The sequence below is a fragment of the Embiotoca jacksoni genome, unplaced genomic scaffold (assembly GCF_022577435.1).
Source record: "Embiotoca jacksoni isolate LCO1_2020_lvr unplaced genomic scaffold, fEmbJac1.0.p SCAF_52, whole genome shotgun sequence".
Taxonomy (NCBI): domain Eukaryota; kingdom Metazoa; phylum Chordata; class Actinopteri; family Embiotocidae; genus Embiotoca; species Embiotoca jacksoni.
This window is the reverse complement of record NW_027185406.1, coordinates 1002362-1021362: the sequence shown is the minus strand read 5'-3', so window position 1 is coordinate 1021362 and position 19001 is coordinate 1002362. Positions and strand designations below refer to the sequence as shown.

The 19001-nt window shown below is 37.7% G+C and overlaps 3 protein-coding genes and 1 non-coding gene across 4 annotated transcripts; 2 read left to right on the top strand and 2 right to left on the bottom strand.

Moving 5' to 3' along the window:
* pbk (PDZ binding kinase) lies at nt 1–4033 on the top strand. Its single transcript, XM_069172377.1, is given in 8 exon segments — nt 1–53; nt 650–746; nt 748–812; nt 974–1113; nt 1370–1539; nt 1652–1781; nt 2637–2822; nt 3452–4033. Coding segments are annotated over 7 exon segments (1017 nt in total). The 5' UTR covers nt 1–53; nt 650; the 3' UTR covers nt 3682–4033.
* A 194-nt stretch (nt 4034–4227) lies between these two features.
* Nucleotides 4228–10416, bottom strand: esco2 (establishment of sister chromatid cohesion N-acetyltransferase 2). The gene is made up of 15 exons (XM_069172348.1): nt 10346–10416; nt 9412–9477; nt 8984–9138; nt 8590–8887; nt 7924–8194; nt 7747–7847; nt 7397–7508; nt 6756–6813; nt 6602–6644; nt 6140–6284; nt 5816–5947; nt 5483–5572; nt 5202–5345; nt 4932–5116; nt 4228–4840 (listed from the first exon to the last, which is right to left on the bottom strand). Exons 2-15 carry the CDS (start codon nt 9462–9464, stop codon nt 4708–4710), a joined length of 1920 nt encoding a protein of 639 aa, XP_069028449.1. The 5' UTR covers nt 9465–9477; nt 10346–10416; the 3' UTR covers nt 4228–4707.
* Nucleotides 10417–11137: 721 nt separating this feature from the next.
* ccdc25 (coiled-coil domain containing 25) lies at nt 11138–16553 on the top strand. Its single transcript, XM_069172376.1, has 9 exons — nt 11138–11315; nt 11443–11490; nt 11631–11670; nt 11935–11986; nt 12259–12334; nt 12438–12541; nt 14826–15028; nt 15453–15498; nt 15786–16553. Exons 1-9 carry the CDS (start codon nt 11291–11293, stop codon nt 15813–15815), a joined length of 624 nt encoding a protein of 207 aa, XP_069028477.1. The 5' UTR covers nt 11138–11290; the 3' UTR covers nt 15816–16553.
* Nucleotides 16554–16925: 372 nt separating this feature from the next.
* Nucleotides 16926–16998, bottom strand: trnaa-agc (transfer RNA alanine (anticodon AGC)). Its single transcript has one exon. It is a non-coding gene; the product is annotated as a tRNA-Ala (tRNA).
* Nucleotides 16999–19001: the final 2003 nt, after the last annotated feature.

Here is a 19001-nt window from a genome sequence, read left to right as displayed (position 1 = left end):
GTTCGGCGCGGTTTCACTGCAGCGGTTTGGTTGTCGCGGCGAAGGAGACTCGGGTAACATGTCTTTTTTATTATTATTATTATTGAATGAACGATTAACTTACACGTCTTTAAACAAAACAGGAAAACACACTGTCGACACATTAACTTTAGCAACTTGCCGAAACACTCGCCGTCAAAGCAAACTTTGCGGTTGACGTGAACATTTTGAGGCGCATTACGTTTCTCCCTGACTCCATTGTTGAAGGCGGTTGAGCCAGACTCTATTCAAAATTTGGCATTTTATTGTCGTTTCACGTCGTCGTAGAGAAAGACAACCCAATACTTACTCAGTCGAGTATGAAATACGTCCGATTTTTAATTCGGCATATATCACATACAGTAAACTGTTATATATTAATGCTTTAAAGCAACATTTTTGCAACTTCACTGATCAGGAGCAACAGCGGCCTCTGTGGCCGCAAGTGGTAATCACACACACACAAAAAAAAAAAAAAAAAATAGTGGATGTAACTTCTGTTCTGAGTCTGTTGCCTGTTAAAATGCAAAACACAGAAAATAAAAGCCTTACCTCTGGGTAAATGTTACGCCACCGTCTCCCAGTAAGCGTTTCCCCCCACGTTTACGATCATGTTTTCCTTTTTTTACAGAATGGCCTCCACTTCCTCAGACGAGGGCGCGTTCAAAACCCCTCAAAGCATCCGCGTGAGGAGCTTCGTAGGCAACGGCGGGACCCCCGTCAACATCCCCCGCCTCGCCCTTCATGAAGAAGTTGGGCTGTGGGACCGGAGTCAACGTTTACCTCATGAACAGGTCTGCCAGCACGTGCTCCCCGATATCCTAAACACAAGTTGTTCTTCATAAATTGATCACGTGCAGCTTTATGTTTCTAATATCCTCATAAAAACAACAACATCTACAGTCAAGTATTTGTTTCAAGCACGTTAAACGCGGCGTTGCTGATCAAATCGTAGGGTGGGGAAGCTGAACGCGTCGCCGTGGGCCGTGAAGAAGATCAACAGCAAGTGTGCATCCAAGCAGGTGGCCGTTTACCAGCAGCGCCTCAACGACGAGGCCAAAGTCCTGAAGGGGATCGACCACCCCAACATCGTTGGTAAGAACGGACGAGCGGGCGCGGCCGCGAAAATCAGAACATTATGATATTCTCCAATTACACCGTCGATTTCTGACTCGTAAGCCGAAGAAAAAGTCAAAAACACCACAAAAAAAAAAAAAAATAGCTGTCGTCGTCAAAACGGAGACTAAACTTTTCGATGTCTCGTCTGGTGTTTGAAAGTCTTGCCGTGTCGGCAGAGTTCATTTTCAGTTTTATTGACGTTCTTTCGCGCCCTTCTCCCCGACGTCGGAAGGTTTCCGCGCCTTCGCCACGGCTAAAGACGGCTCCAAGTGCCTGGCCATGGAGTACGGAGGGGAGCGGTCGCTCAACGACCTCATAGAGAAGAGGAAGGAGGACGGCCTGAGCGCCTTCCCCGCCGCCGACGTAGAGAAGGTGGCGCTACACGTGGCCCGCGGCCTGAAGGTGAGTCGTGTGCTTAAAAAAAAAAAAAAAAAAGGGCGCCTTTTCCATTTCGGTCCTCCGTTTGTACGTTTAAGAAACGAGGAGATCGGGAACACTTTGTTTGTTCGTTCAGTACCTTCACAACGAGAAGCTGCTGCTGCACGGCGACATGAAGTCCTGCAACGTGGTCGTCAGGGGCGACTTCGAGACGGTGAAGATCTGCGACGTCGGCGTTTCTCTGCAGCTCGACGAGAACATGAGAGGTGAACTTTGTTGTTTTGTATTTTTTTTGTTGTCATGAAAACAACCTGCATGCTTTGTACTCGGTGGGATGGGTGGGAGGAGCCTCTTACAAAGCTCTCTGTTCATGTCCAAACACGTCAACATAATAACAACAATATACTCTATAACTCGAAAACTATAGAAAATGTGTCCCCCCCAAAAAAAAAAACCCCACATTTGTATTAACATTGAATTTTTCAAATCTCTAACCATCGATATTGGCATATTAAAAGTATTTCTCCTATTTAGTTTAAAAAAAAAAAAAAAAAATCCAGTTGTTGACTTGATTTTAGGCCTTTTAGTGCATTTGTTGCGTTTGATTTTTTTTTTCCCGAGGAGCACTCGGACGGTTTCGGAGCATAAACTTTATTCCACAGTGTCGATTTTTAAAATTATCAGTAAACTGGTGAACGTTCAGTCTCGAACCACGCGTGTCTTGTTTTCTGCTCACAAATGGGATTAATCAGGGATTTCAAGCAACAAACCCCGGCAGAGACTTTTTGGCTTGAAACGGTTTGTTTACAGCCGTTGATTTACTTTTGTTTTTGTGCCCGGACGCAAATATAAATTCCATTTATCCGTGGGTCTCGACAATTTTCGACTAATTGAAAACTCCTGGATCCCCCCCCCCCCCCCCCCCCCCCCCGCCCCCGCATGCAGATTCAAAGATCACCAGAATTGTACGCAAAATAAAATTTGTCATTTTGGGTGACGCCATCGTGGCAGTACGAGACAAATTGATTGTTTGTGTTGCAAATTAAATTGCCATCGTCTCCAAATATGGTTTCGGTTTAAAATATATATATATATATAAAAACATTCCTCTCCGTGCTCAGTGTCGGACCCCAAAGCGGAGTACATCGGCACGGAGCCGTGGAACCCGAAGGAGGTTTTCGAGGAGGGCGGCGACATCACCGACAAGGCCGACGTCTTCGCCTTCGGTCTGACGCTGTGGGAGATGATGACGCTGGCCATGCCTCACCTGGACATGCTGGACGCCGAAGATGATGGTGGTGGTGAAGGTGAGACGCTCCGCGGCCGATAGGGGCGTTTCGTTTGAACGTCGATTTGCACAACTTACGTTTGCTCGTAATTAAACATGAAGCCGGTAATTGATCAAATGTTTCAGGCAATTTTCAAGAAGAAGAAAAAAAAAAAAAAAGTACAAAAGTTTGCTGGTTTTAACATTCAAATGTGACAACTTGCCGTTTTTGGTTTTATATGATAGCAAGTTTTATATATTTAGTCGGACAAAACTAGAATGTTTAAAAAAAACAAACAACTTTTAAATGTTTAATTTCCTGATTAATCGATTGAGGGGAAAAAATTCCCCAAATTTGCTGGTTTTAACATTCAAATGTGACAATTTGCTCATTTTTGTTTTATATTCGAGCAAATTCAATCTTCAGTCAGACAAAATAAGAACATTTTAAGACCTTAAAAAAAAAAAAATCTTAACATTTCTAGACTAATTGATTACAAAAAAGTGGCGGAAATCAATAATGATTTGTAGCCGCCTGCACAATTCATATTCTACTCAAAACTCTTGTTTGTGTAAACTCGATGTCTGGAGCGCAAAATGAATCAAAACGAGCAGAAACACTCGGACATCCAGACAAGGATGAGTAAAAGTCCTGTGTCCGTCCTTCAGAGGACTTCCTGGAGGACAGCTTCGACGAGGACGCCTACTACGAGCGTCTGGGGACGCGGCCGCCGCTGGACGCCGCGGCGCTCGGCGGTTCGTACCGCCAGGCGGTCGAGCTCTTCTATCTCTGCACGGAGGAGAAGCCCGAGAGGAGGCCGTCGGCCGCGCAGATCGTGGAGGCGTTGGAGAGCAACGCGCCGCTGGACAAGACGACGGAGGTGATCGTCATCGACTGAGTCACGCAAAGTCCTCGTCAGAGCAGGTCGGGAACACGCCGGGATGTTTTCATTCATTATTACTTTTTTTAAAATTTTCTGGTTGGAGCTTCTTCATATTTTTTTTTTTTTTTTTTTTTTTTTTTTTGCATTAATCAAGAAACTGAAACTTTCTCGAGAAAAAGCTCGAGGGTCTCGTTCAAACGTAGAAAATTGACTGTAAACTATCTGTTGACATTTTCTTCTTCTTTGTATGTTTTGGTCTTTTTTTCTATCGTCTTTTTATTGTTGTCTTTTCTTTTTTACTTTCATTACCTTCTGCTGTCTATATATCTGTAAAATTCTCCATTACATTAATGATCAATAAATTAGACTTGAAGCAAAACTTACTGTATTTTTTTTTAAAACTTTTAAATATAAAGTATTTTAAAAATGACAAATTAATATTCGTATTTAAAAGCGTTCGATGACGCTTTCATCCGGTGTGTGTGAAACATTTTCAATGAGACGAGCGAGATTCAGAAACCAAAAGGCAAAACGTTTATTAAATCTATTTACAACTCGGGGAATGCGCCAAACAACGACGGCATGCGCTTTTCAAACATTTATCTGTAAATAAACATATTTTCCTTCTAAAGCGCCCGAAAAAAAACAAAAACAAACGATGTCGATATGAACGCGAAATGTTCAAAAGGAGTCAAAGCAACATGTGAAAATCCTCAAATCGCTGCAGGTTTAAACTTTATCCAGCAAAAAAAAAACAAAAAACTGAAACATGCACGACATCCAACAGCAAAACGGGCAAAACTGAATATAAATACCGAGCGATGTATCGTAAACCTTTAAAAACGAGTTCATCCTGAACACGGTGTTTTATAATTACACATCCTAAGCTTAAACGCGGGAAACTAAAGCCGCCGAGTCGGCACGGAAAAACCCACCGATGTGAAAGACAACTTTAACAACTGCCTGAAGATCTTGTGAACGTGGTACTTGAGAAGAAAAAAAATCGGCACCTGGAACTCATCTTTCTTCTTTTTCCGAACCTCACGCGATGAAGTTGTAGACGAGGAAGGTCGGCGTGCCGCAGTACTTTGTGGCGAACTGCTTCCCGTCGGGCGTCGGATCGGAGAAGGCGATTTCGTCCTTGGTGAGGTGACTCCCGTAGACGAAGGAACTCCTACGGGGACAAAAAACCGTGAAGAGTTAAATACCGACGTCCGGTATTTTAGATTTGAGACGGTGAAGATTTGCCGACGCGGCGTCGTTACCGGACGGTGTCCAGCATGCGGGTGGCGATGCAGCGCCGCCGCGCCAGGCTGAAGACCCAGATCCGACTGATCCCGCACAGCGCCGGCTCCGGCACGGTGTCGCAGCACCAGGCCCGGTGCCGCTCCATGAAGTCGTCCTTCCTCATGTCCTTGTGTCGGTCCGGCTGCTCGAGGACTCTGTAAGCCTGAAGAATGAGGACGGTTACTAAGAGTTACGAACACGCGACGGAGGAGGGAGGAGGGAGGAGGGGGGGGGAGAAAAACGCCGACCTGTCGTATGGGCTCGGCGACCAGACATCCCACCACCATTCGCTCCGTGTTGATGAACAGGAAGGTTTTCGCCTGCGTCGGCCGGCTCAGAGTCACCTGCTGGAAGCCCAACTCGTTGTCGGCGACGCGCCGGACGTCCTCCGCCTGAAGACGAGGGAAGAAAAAAACAACAACACGAAAATCAACTTTAAAAGCTTTGTTTAATCCTTCGTTTGTCTCGTCGCTCAGTTTTTTTTTTTGGGGGGGGGGTGGAGTCGGTTTAACCGCGTCCTCTCTCGCACCTTTTTGACGGCGTATTTGGGATCATCCGGCATGACCAGGAGAATTTTTCCATCCCAGAACTCGGCCACCACCCGCTCCTTCTTCCAGCCCTGGAAACAACAAGAAGGAAGAAGCTGCAGCAATTCGCAAAACAATTTCAGCCCCCGTGAAACAAGAGATCAAGTAACTAAATCACGAGAAAAGAAAAGACGCCGACGTACAAAAAAAATTTGACAAATCTGCTCCACGAGTGTTACGTTTTAATTTAAAGCACTAATCAGACTTTAATAAACTGAAACGGGAGTTTTTCTACACCCGAGTGTTCAGAGAGACTGAAGGAGGGAAGTTTTTACCACAAATTTGATGGATTCCAGGAAGCGCTGGTGAAACTGGGTGTGTTGAAAGTTGTCCTCTGGGTTTTCGGCGCTGTAAACCATCCCGCACGAGCTGCAGGTCGTCGCTCCGAACTGCTTCTGACCTGCATCCTGATGGCGAATAAAAAAAACAACAACAACAGAGATAAACACAAACACAGGAGGACAAATGTTTTAAAAGAAGTAGACAACACGCTGAATTATAAAATTCAACTAAAACTATTTATATTGAATATTGGCTCCCCAAAAAATAAACCCAGCTTAAATCTTAAAATTGAAAACACACAGATGACGGTGACTCACGATGATGAGCTGGTCGTCGTCCAGCTTCTCTTTCCTCCGGCGGGCGCTTCGCTCTTTCGCCGCTGCAGAAGGAGTCTGCAGTAGCGGCGTGCAGCCAGAGGGGGTGCTGCAGGACACCAGAGGCAGCAGAGAGGCGTTCTTTAACCTGCAGGACGAAAAAAGTCAAATTAAAAAGAAGTATATAAATATATATTGTAGTGTTTGTTTTAGTTCATGAAAAAAAAAAAAAAAAAAAAAAAAAAAAATCCCCTAAATACTTCTGATGTGACTTTATAAAAAAAAAAAATGCATGTGAATAAATGTAGCATTTTTTTCTTTTTAAACCATAATAATAACAGTAATTTTTGTACAATTGCGTTAAACAAACTGGTCTTATTAGTATCAACCTTCGCACCATCATGTTTGATAAAAAAAAAACGTTTCCACTTATGAAGTGTTGAAATGTAAAACAAACTTTCTCACTTTTTAGAGGCAGAACCAAATATGGGGTAAACGGCTGCCGAATCTGGAGGACATAAAAACATGTCAAAATAAAGCTCGATATTTCAGAACATTAAAATACAGCGAGTTTGTTTTTTTTGTGCAGTTTGGTTTGTGGCTGAAACTTGGTTCGTACCTTTGGGGGGGCTGATGGGGCTGAAATCACTCAGGTCTGAGATGCTGTCAGAGTCACCCTGCGAAACAGAGTTCAATATTAATCCAAAAAAAAAGAAGTAGGTTCACTTAGTTTTCAGATGTCAAAACGCCCGTTATTCAGACAGAAATAATTTAAGGTTTTTGGGATTTCTGCTTTGACTAGACAGGAGACTCCCAGCAGAGACGTAGTCATGTGTTCGGTGTCTTTAAATTAAATTAAATCCTCACTAACGGTATGAGAACGAACCGCGCCGCCCTCCGACGCTATTTACAGAACCAGAAAGTAAAACCACAACGGAACAAATATAAATAAATAAAAAAAGATCACGCCAGCAGAATTATTTCATCATATTTCTTTAATTTCTGTAACGATCGCGTCATTTTTTTTTTGAGTAAAACATCTTTTCAGAGTCGACGGTAATAAAAGAAAATCAGTTGCGCAACCTTTTCGCTGCTTTAATGTCGGCCGATATAAACAACGTTATTGATAGAAATAAAACAGGCGGCATCACACGTGTTGTTTTTTTTCGACACCCTGATAACTGAATGGCACTGATGATTATTATTATTATTATAATTTGTATTATTATTATTATTATAAACTCAGGAGACAATACGTACCCAAGTGTTGGATAATGAGGCTGCAGATGCTGAACTCGGCGTCGGAGTCCTCGACAACACGAGCTTCAGCGTCCGGGTCGGCACACGTTTTTCCGTCAACATTTTAGGGCAGCTGAGGGAGGAAGATGAAGATTATTAATCACCCGGATTGATTGCTTTGAATTCAATCAAATCAATCGTCATAGATTCTTATGCAGACAATTTTTTTTGGCAGGAATTCACAGATGTCTCGTGCTACATTAAATGTTTTTTTTTTTTTTTTAAAGCTTGATAAAACTTCAGAAACTCTTTTTTTTTTATTATTTGCAGGAAAAAAATAATAATAATCAAGGAGGGGAAACTTAAAGCACCTCAACGGCTGCGGAGTTTCCGGCTCGTCGTTGTCAGAGTCCATCCAGTCTTTCAGGTCAAACTCTGCTCTCTGCTTCTTCTCGGCCGGCCGGACGACCGCCTGCAGGAAGCAACCAACTCTAAATATTAACAAGATGTTTGTTCCTAGAAAAAAAAAAAAAAAAACGCTCACAAACCTTCGGCACTTGTTTCTGCTGTCGGTTTGTCGCCTGAACATCCTGCTGCTTCGGTTTCTCGCTCTTCGCCCGCGACGGGACGTCTTTGCTTCTCGCCGGGGCCGAAGCCTTCGCCGCAGACTTCTTGTACATGGACGTGGCTTTCTTTCCCGTTCCGAAGAACGCGGCTCCGACGAAGATCTTCGGTTTGGGCTTCAGGCTGCCGAACATGACGGTGGCCGCTTTCTTGGGCTCCGGCGGTGCGGCGGGTGTCGGTTTAACGGCAACGCCGCTGCAACGATGAGAGAGAAAAAAAAATATATACGCGGTAGAGACAAGTTTAGCAAAAACAACAACAACATGCGTTTTGTTGTTTTATTTGTTCAGGTGAAGGTGAAACACTTAACAACAATTGAACCGACTTCAACAATGAAAATAACCGCGACAGAAAAGGACAAACCGAACGCCATCTACAAACAAGAATCTATTCAGTTCATTAGAAAAAGCTTGAATGGAAAATGTTGCTTTTAACCAGGTCATACTGCGATTGTGTTGAATTTAATATTGACATTAATAATGGGTTCTTGTAACTAAATTGAAATCCTGAACATTGAAAGCGAAAACACCCTCGAGATCCCAGAAACTACGAAGAGACACTCGGCGACTCGGACCGAGTGAGAAACAAACCTTCTGCTGGTTTTGGACGTCGTGGAGCTTTTGACGGCCTTTTCTCCCCCGTTGTTAAATCCAGCCGCCGCCTTTCTGGGTTTCCTGCCTCCCTTCACGTTCTTCTTCTTCTTCTTCGTCGTCGTCGTCTTCTTCTTTTCCGGCTTTTGGGCCGAAGCGGGCGTACAGACGGGGCGAGAGGGCCGACACTCCTTGACCGCCTTCCTCTCCAGCGGCGTGAGGTAGACGGTCTTCTGCCGGCCGTAGAAGGAGCTCGTAACCAACGAGCGTTTGAACGGAGACTTACGGGGCGATGAGCCTTTTGGGGAAAAAAAAAAAAAGAGACAAAATACGGAGATGAGGACGAGAGTTCGACTCCCGATCAAACAGAAACCGGCGCGTCTCTTCGGTCTACCTGCGGGCTTACGGGGGGATTTCTGTGGCGAGGGACAAGCGTCCTTCTCCAGACGCCCGACTGGCTTCTTCCTGGTCGGAGACTGCCGGGGCTTTGATGGAGATCTCCTCTTCACCGGCGACGGCTCCTCTCTCACCGCCTTCTTGGCCAGGTGACTAATGTTTTAGGGATCGGATGAGAAATAAAGTCAGTTTTTTACTTTAGATGGTTTTTTTTTTCTTACTTAGTTTTGGTTAAATAGTATTTTAGTTAGTGTGGGTTTGTTTTGTAAACTGGGTAACACGGCACCAACGTGAGCACGTGGTTACTTTAACAAGAGGCAGCAGGAAATATTATTCTTTTGTGCAACTTGTATTATCACACGTTCGGATAAATAATAATAAAACAACAACTTTAGGAAATATCAGTTCCTTGTGTTCGTATCTTACCCGTCGGAGTCCAAAGAGGACAGCTTTCTCTTCCTGGTCGTAGTGGGCATCATTTTAACAAAGTACCTACACGCAGAGAAACATCATGAGGTCATCTGAGGACACAAAACTTTTAGCTTTGAAAAGAAGACCAACATTTACCCTCCGATATATTTATAATGCCATAACAAGATGTGCAAGAAAATTAAGAAATGCTTCAAGCTCTGTTATTCTTACAGTCTTTAAAGATGGAGTGATTTTGATGCGCTGCTTTGTGCAATTTCTAAATAATCTCTGCACCTGCTGCAAAGACATTTTGCTTTTCAAAAATCCAAAAAAAAAAAAAAGGTACAATGAGGATTTTGATAAAAAGAAAAAACAATTATTCCACAATATTATTTGAGACGTAAGAAGCAACGCAAACTTCCCATCAGAGGTCGGGAAAGGTCACAGAGCGCAACGCAGCTTAACGTTGTTTCTTTACGTGATTGACGTTAAATCGACTGATTTTCTGCAGGACTTTGGTGCGGCTGGTAAACTGCACCCCGCAGATGAGGATTATTGATCAGGCTTCTTCATGTGCCACCATACTATTAACGGATTTTTTTTATTATTTTATTTTAATTTTTTTTTATCTCGTCTGTGCACACCTACGACTTATGTCGGCGCTGGGTTGGTTTAGCGGGACTTGTTAGCGCTTATTTAAGAGCAAAAGTGGAGGCGAAGCGCTACTTGGCGGGACGATGAGCTGATACGAAGGTGACTTCTGCCTCCATTACGAAAAAGCAAAGCGCGTCGACATCCACGAACAAATAAATAAAATGGCTTTAAACGTGAGCTCGTTCCGACCGGGTGAACACTTCATAACGTGACGGGAAAATACGTCATTTATCCCCCAAAAAAAGACAAGCGAAGTAACGAATCACAACAATAAAGTACGCGTTACTCTTCTTACCGAACACGTTTCCGTCGAGCAACATAAAACGCAAAAAAAAAAACAAATGTTGGTTTAAAGTTTTGAGTCTCCGGCTTCTTCTGCCCGCGTTTCTTCTCCGTGTGTTTTGAACAGCGCGCGCTAGCCGGGAAAAAAAAAAAACACAGCACACGCGAACCGGAAGCGGAAACAGTATATATATATATATATATATAGATCCTTAATCGAGTTACTATCGTAAAAGCGTGGAGAGACTTCTGGTCCTCGCCTTTCACAATAAAACATCGGTCGCAAACGTTTTTAATTAATTAATTGCCGAACATTTTGATCGATTACTAATTATTTCAGTCATTTAAAAATGCTAGTTTTCTGCTATTTTTTAATTTTTTTAATTATTTTTTTTTAACTGTTTTCTGACTTTTATACAAATAGCAATCCGTTATTAAAGAAAATAACTTTACTAAGTACTGTGTAAAAAAACAAACAAAAAAACAACAACCCTTATTGCGTTTTTCTGTGTTTTGTACTCTATTCTGAAAATAACAATCTCAGAAATGTTTTATTGTCAATGCAACATTCGCGAAAGACATACAGAGAGATCGAAATATTGTTTCTCACATCTTAAAAAAAAAAACAGCACGAACGATTTAAAAAGACATATTAAGTACAGATTTTTTTTAAAAACAGTGAATATCTGTCTTGTCCGTGCGCGAACGTCGGGCTTTTATTTTGTAGCTAAAAGTGTCTCCTTCCGGTCTGCCGCGTGCTAACGGTCGTTACGTCGCTCTGCCAACGAACAACTTCCTGGGTCAAACTCGTACATGCGAAAAAAAAGTGACAGCAGCGGCGCTCACACACGCCCGCGTCCTCGGTTATAAACGTGTTCGGCTTTCAAACTTCTCACGGTCGCCTCGTTTCACCTCCCGGCGGCGACTTTTAATCCCCTTTTCTTTTTTTTTTTTTAAAATGGTGTTTTACTTCACGAGTGCCGGTGAGCGCCGCCGCGGGGCGAGCAGCGGTGTTAGCTGGTAGCCCGGTTAGCTCGGTCCTCCGCTGCTCTTTTATGTTGTTGTTGTTGTTGTTTTTTAATTGTCGGTATCTTGTTTTCTTTTTTTCAGCGGTGAACCCTCCCTTCACTATCTACATGGGAAAAGACAAATATGAAAGTAAGACTGTTAACGTTTGATCACTCGCACGCCCTTTTTTTTTTTTTTCCAACGCGCGTGCTGTCTCTGTTATTGTATTATTATTATTATTATTATTATTATTATGTTGAATAAAACAAATCAGCTGTTGTTGTCAATAGATGAGGATCTTATCAAGTACGGATGGCCCGAGGACATCTGGTGAGATTATTTGTCCTTACTGATGTACGATTTGTCTCCAGTTTTACTGTGTAAAGAGACTCAAATGCTCAATAAAAGTTGAAAACGAGAAAGATAAATAAATATAAAAAAGTATAAGAAATACAAACAAAATTTATTAAAAACATAGAATTAAATTTCAAGCATTTATTTTTTATTTTTTTTGTAATTTGTTGTCATAAAGTAGATTAAAAAGTTCAGAAACTTAAAATGTATTTGAACTAATGACTTTTTCCTGACATCCAGGTTTCACGTGGACAAACTGTCCTCAGCTCACGTTTATCTGAGATTGCAGAAGGTAAGAAAGAGACCAAGAACGACTCTTAAAATACATTAATTTAAACGCAAGTTCACACTCCTGTTTCCAGCTTCAAAATATTCATGTTTTGCTGCTATTATTTATTATTTGTCTCGTGTGAAGCTTAAAAGTCTGTTTGGACAAAACTAATGTGAAGTGATTTATGAAAAGAAAATAATCTAATAATTCATGAATTATCAGTTATACGGTGGTAAAGGGACGTTTGAGTCTGTGGTCACGCTGTGATTGTTCTCACGTGGTTTCATTTCCAGGGTCAGACCATCAATGATATTCCTCCAGAGGTGCTGATCGACTGCGCACAGCTGGTGAAAAACAACAGCATCCAAGGTGGAGGGGAAAACAAACAACCTGAATTATTCAGTCAAAGCTTCTTTATGCTGTGTTTTGTTTTGTTTTTTACACCTGTGTGATTGTGTTATTATGTTGTCAGGCTGTAAGATGAACAACATTAATGTTGTTTACACACCGTGGGCCAACCTGAAGAAAACGGGAGACATGGACGTCGGACAGATCGGCTTCTTTCGACAAAAAGAGGTCAGAAAAACCACAGATATATAAAAAAAAAAAAAAACACTAGATAGATAGATAGATAGATAGATAGATACTTTATTAATCCCACAAGGGGAAATTTTGTCATTACAGCAGCATGTGCAGACTTTTAAACTTTTAAAATGTACTTTATATACAACTTTCATACAAATAAAAATAGAATGATATTAAATTTAACTAAACTAAAAATTATTTTTTTTAAATTGAATATGTTAAACTGCACTTTGTATACAATTTACATACAAATAAAAATAGAATAATATAAAATTTAACTAAACTAAAAAATATTTTTTAAAAAAATTAAATATGTTAAAATGCACTTTATATACAACTTGCATACAAATAAAAATAGAACAAAATTTGATTTAATTAAACAAAAAAAATGTTTTAAAGAACTTTTAAAATGTACTTTATATACAACTTTCATACAAATAAAAATAGAATAATATTAAATTTAACTAAACTAAAAAATATTTTTTTTTAAATAATGTTAAAATGTACATTATATACAACTTTCATACAAATGAAAATAGAATGATATTAAATTTAACTAAACTAAAAAATGTTTTTTTTTAAATAAATATGTTAAAATGCACTTTATATACAACTTGCATACAAATAAAAATAGAATAAAATTAGATTTAATTTAACTAAAAAAAAAATTTAAAAAAAACTTTTAATGTGTTTTATATACAACTTTCATACAAATAAAAATAGAATAATATAAAATTTAACTAAACTAAAAAATATTTTATAAAAAAATTAAATATGTTAAAATGCACTTTATATACAACTTGCATACAAATAAAAATAGAATAAAATTAGATTTAATTAAACTAAAAAATGTTTTAAAAACTTTTAATGTACTTTATATACAACTTTCATATAAATAAAAATAGAATGATATTAAATTTAACTAAACTAAAAAATATTCAAAAAAAATTAAATGTTAAAATGCACTTTATATACAATTTACATACAAATAAAAATAGAATAATATTAAATTTAACTAGACTAAAAAATATTTTTTTTAAATTAATGTTAAAATGCACTTTATGTACAACTTGCATACAAATAAAAATAGAATAAAATTAGATTTAATTAAACTAAAAAAAAAATTTAAAAAACTTTTAATGTACTTTATATACAACTTTCATACAAATAAAAATAGAATGATATTAAATTTAACTACACTAAAAAATATTTTTTTTAAATTAATGTTAAAATGCACTTTATACACAACTTGCATACACATACAAAAATAGAATAAAATTAGATTTAATTAAACTAAAACATGTTTTAAAAAACTTTTAATGTACTTTATATACAACTTTCATACAAATAAAAATAGAATGCTATTAAATTTAACTAAACTAAAAAAAACATTTTTATTAATTAAATATGTTAAAATGCACTTTATATACAATTTACATACAAATAAAAATAGAATAATATTAAATTTAACTAAACTAAAAATATTTTAAAAATTTTTTTTATGTTAAAACACACTTTAAATACAATTTACATACAAATAAAAATAGAATAATATTAAATTTAACTAAACTAAAAAAAAATTTTTTAAATTAATGTTAAAATGCACTTTATGTACAACTTGCATACAATAAAAATAGAATAAAATTAGATTTAATTAAACTAAAAAATGTTTTAAAAAACTTTTAATGTACTTTATATACAACTTTCATATAAATAAAAATAGAATGATATTAAATTTAACTAAACTAAAAAATATTCAAAAAAAATTAAATGTTAAAATGCACTTTATATACAATTTACATACAAATAAAAATAGAATAAAATTAGATTTAATTAAACTAAAAAATGTTTTAAAAAACTTTTAATGTACTTTATATACAACTTTCATATAAATAAAAATAGAATAATATTAAATTTAACTAAACTAAAAAAAAAAAATTAAATTAAATATGTTAAAATGCACTTTATATACAATTTACATACAAATAAAAATAGAATAATATTAAATTTAACCAAACTAAACTAAACAACAGTGCAATGGTGTTATCGAAGTGATGGATTTGACCTTAAGGGTTATTGAACATCTTGGTCATATTGATCGTATTGATCATATTGATCGTATTAAACGTATTGATCATATTGATCGTATTGATCATATTGCAGCGGGCAGGAATGATCTCCTGTATCAGTCCTTGTGACAGCAGAGCTGGAGGATTTGAAATCAAACCAAATCTGCCGGCCGCATTTCATGTTTTTTGTACCGCTCGTTTCGCAGGTGAAGATCGTGGCGGTGGAGAAGAAGGTCAACGAGATCGTGAACCGTCTGGAGAAAACGAAAGTGGAGCGGCTGCCCGACCTGGCGGCGGAGAAGGAATCCAGAGACCAGGAGGAGAGGAACGAGAAGAAAGCTCAGCTGCAGGACCAGAAGAAGAGAGAGAAGGACGAGCAAAAGAGGAAAAAAGAGATGGAGGAGCTCAAGTAGGCGGGGCGTTGCGCAACATTTGAATCAAATCAGCTGACTGTGCAAAAGCTGCATTCTGTTAAATGGCAAATTTAATCAGCACAGATTTTACAGTAGAAATCATTATATTCAGTCTGCCCAGTTCACTAAACACAAGTTTTTTTATGTAAATAAGTCGTTAAAGAACAGAAACTAAATGATTTCAGGAATCATTTACTTTCTATGAATTGACATTTCTAAACTTTGGGTGTTAAATATCCTGAGTTTCTATATTAAATAAATTAATTTATGAATGTCAGATCTGTTTTCAGGTGACACAGTATAACACAGAACATCTGGACTCGTTCTCCAAACACTTTTTATTTAACTTTTTTAAATGTACTGCATACACGCTGTATTACAAATGCATCTTTAGTAATGTATTTGTTTCGGTTTCTCCAGGAACTACACTTCACTGATGAAGAGCGACAACATGAAAACGAACGAGGTAATCACATGACCCAACCGACCAATGGAGATCAGACGCTTTTTAATCAATTTGAATTAGACGGGAGAAGTTAGTTTGGCTATCCAAGAGTTTACCAGAATATACATATAGGGTGGATAAAAATACAAAAATTGTACACACATTTTTATTTGCACTTGTTAAAACTCCAGATCAACTTGGAAAATGTACTCGTGAAAAGTTGCAGTTTATAAATTTATAGTGTTTTCAGATTAAATAGACTTTGACTCCGGTAACGTCTCTCAACTGCGTCCGTGTGTTTTCTGCAGGACGGCTACGACTCGGACGACTTCATGTGAGAGGTGGAACAAAAACAAAAACACGAGGCAGCAAGCAGACGGGCGATCTGCTGTCGGGACGCTCTCCCCCCCCCCCTCCCCCTCTTCTTCCTCCTCCTCCTCCTCCTCCTGCTGCTTTTGCTTGCTGTAACTCTGCACTGACATTGAGTGGGGTTAAAAAAAAAATGGAAAAAGAAAAAGAAAAAAAACACGAGCAAACAAAAAGACATCACGGATCCCTTTTTTTTGCTGTCGGATAATACTCGGAGCAGAAAGCGAGCCGGGCGAGGGGACGGCGCCGGGACTTGAGAAAAACTGCTTTCACACCAAACCGAGGCTGGCTGGACGTCTTCATCTGGAGGGGGGGAGGAGGGAGGAGAGGACGCTGCACACGAGGAAGGAGCACGGGAATATTACAGAACAGCTCAGATAGCAGAACAGTATTTGACGGCGTTTAAACCGCCACATCCACGATGCTGATGTCTGTCTGGTGTCCGTATGGGGGCGTTTTTGTTTTAGGAGGCCGTTTAAAACAAGCGTTCTGTTGAGGCTGCAAACCCGCCCGCCTCCTTTTTTTTTTTTTTTTTTTTTTTTTTTTTTTTTCTCTCAGTGTTCATTTCTTTGCATGTCAGATTTTACTCGGTGTATGAATTAAAACTCGCAGCTGTTGTCAGGAATTGACGCCACGGCTGCGAAATGTTCACGTGCATTAAAAACGGTGCCAGTCTGTCGCTTCGGTCGCACGGCGCAAAAACTTTATTTGCTGTCGTTTTGATGTGTGATCAGAAAATTTCAGGTGCATAAAAAGACACAAAGAAAAAGTCACTTTAATCAAGAAACTAAACGTGGCGCCATAATTAGCCATTTTAACAACAAGGGGGCAATTAAAATGTGGGAAATATGCATGTAGTTTACTGTCTTTAATCAATTTAATTATTTATGATCAGAGGATAAGGACTCATTTAGAGGTGTAAAACATTTTGGGCTGTTACAAAGCTTACAATCTCAAACAGAGACAATGAGACCTAAACTAGAGTCACTTCTGAGTTTAATTTCATACTTTGACTGTTTCTTTGCTGAAAACATGCTTAGTGTCCAAAAACTTAAAGGTGAATAATGTTTCAGTAATATTGGAGGATGCGGGCATCGATCCCGCTACCTCTCGCATGCTAAGCGAGCGCTCTACCATCTGAGCTAATCCCCCGTGCGGATGTATCTGGATGACGTAGGGATATACGTCACTAGACTGATCCTTAGGGAATGGTTTTAATTTGCTGTTGTAGATGTCAATAGTTGAAAATTTACTAATACTGTGAGTAGTTTATTTATATGCGATTTATATGCGACATGCTATAGTGTGACTTTTTTAATGCAAATTTAGACTAAATACGATAATATTACTTGCTTGCATCAAAAAAAAGTCATACTATAGCATGTCGGAAATTTAGTAAAAATATCTTTGCTTAGCATGTGGTCTAAAATGTTAAAGCAATTTCGTTATGACTATTTTGTCTAAAGTATCAAAAACTTGTCATATTTGTAATTGATGACGTCTTAGTCTAAGGAATCATGGGGGATTAGCTCAAGTGGTAGAGTGCTGCCTTAGCATGTGCTCAGTTGTAGGATCAAACCCCCCATCCTCCAAATATTTACCATTTTATCAAAGGAGGAATCCAACTAAGTTGTCGTCCGAATTTACATTAAAACGTAAATAAATTTGGACATGCCATAGTATGACTTTTTCATCCAATTTTAGACGACATGCTATAGTATGACTTTTTTTATATAATTTTGGATGACATGCTATAGTATGACTTAATATAATTTTGGACGACATGCTTTAGTATGACTTAATATAATTTTGGACGACATGCTTTAGTATGACTTAATATAATTTTGGAAGACATACGTTAGTAAGACTTTTATATAATTTTGGACGACATACTATAGTATAACTTTTTTATATAATTTTGGAAGACATACTATAGCATGTCGTCTAAAATTGTATAAAAAAGTCATACTGTACCATGTCGTCTAAAATTATATAAAAAAGTCATACTATAGCATGTCTTCCAAAATTATATAAAAAAGTCATACTATAGCATGTCTTCCAAAATTATATAAAAAAGTCATACTACAGCATGTCTTCCAAAATTATATAAAAGAGTCATATTAAAGCATGTCTTCCAAAATTATATAAAAAAGTCACACTATTGCATGTCGTATAAAATTATATAAAAAAGTCATATTATAGCATGTCGTCTAAAATAATATAAAAAAGTCATATTATAGCATGTCGTCCAAAATTATATAAAAAAGTCATACTATAGCATGTCGTCTAAAATTATATAAAAAAGTCATACTATAGCATGTCATCCAAAATTATATAAAAATGTCATACTAAAGCATGTCGTCCAAAATTATATAAAAAAGTCATACTATAGCATGTCTTCCAAAATTATATAAAAAAGTCACACTATTGCATGTCGTCTAAAATTATATAAAAAAAAGTCATATTAAAGCATGTCGTCTAAAATTATATTAAAAAGTCATATTATAGCATGTCGTCTAAAATAATATAAAAAAGTCATACTATAGCATGTCGTCTAAAATTATATAAAAAAGTCATACTAAAGCATGTCTTCCAAAATTATATAAAAAAGTCATACTATAGCATGTCGTCTAAAATTATATAAAAAAGTCATATTAAAGCATGTCGTCTAAAATTATATAAAAAAGTCATACTATAGCATGTCGTCTAAAATATGACAAAAAAGTCATACTATAGCATGTCGTCCAAAATATGAGAAAAAAGTCATACTATAGCATGTCGTCTAAAATATTATAAAAAAGTCATACTAAAGCATCTCTTCCTAAATTATATAAAAAAGTCATACTATAGCATGTCGTCTAAAATTATATAAAAAAGTCATATTATAGCATGTCTTCTAAAATTATATAAAAAAGTCATACTATAGCATATCTTCCAAAATTATATAAAAAAGTCATACTATAGCATATCTTCCAAAATTATATAAAAAAGTCATACTATAGCATGTCTTCTAAAATTATATAAAAAAGTCATACTATAGCATGTCTTCCAAAATTATATAAAAAAGTCATGTTAAAGCATGTCGTCTAAAATTATATAAAAAAGTCATATTATAGCATGTTGTCCAAAATTATATAAAAAAGTCATACTATAGC

Coding starts and splice junctions, on each gene's coding strand:
- ccdc25 (XM_069172376.1), top strand. CDS start 11,291: ATGGTGTTTTACTTCACGAGTGCCG. Junction 11,491..11,630: donor GGGAAAAGACAAATATGAAA/GTAAGACTGTTA, acceptor TGTTGTCAATAG/ATGAGGATCTTATCAAGTAC. Junction 15,029..15,452: donor AAAGAGATGGAGGAGCTCAA/GTAGGCGGGGCG, acceptor CGGTTTCTCCAG/GAACTACACTTCACTGATGA.
- esco2 (XM_069172348.1), bottom strand. CDS start 9,464: ATGATGCCCACTACGACCAGGAAGAGAAAGCTGTCCTCTTTGGACTCC. Junction 7,509..7,746: donor GAAACTCCGCAGCCGTTGAG/GTGCTTTAAGTT, acceptor TTCCTCCCTCAG/CTGCCCTAAAATGTTGACGG. Junction 6,285..6,601: donor TTTGGTTCTGCCTCTAAAAA/GTGAGAAAGTTT, acceptor TTCGTCCTGCAG/GTTAAAGAACGCCTCTCTGC.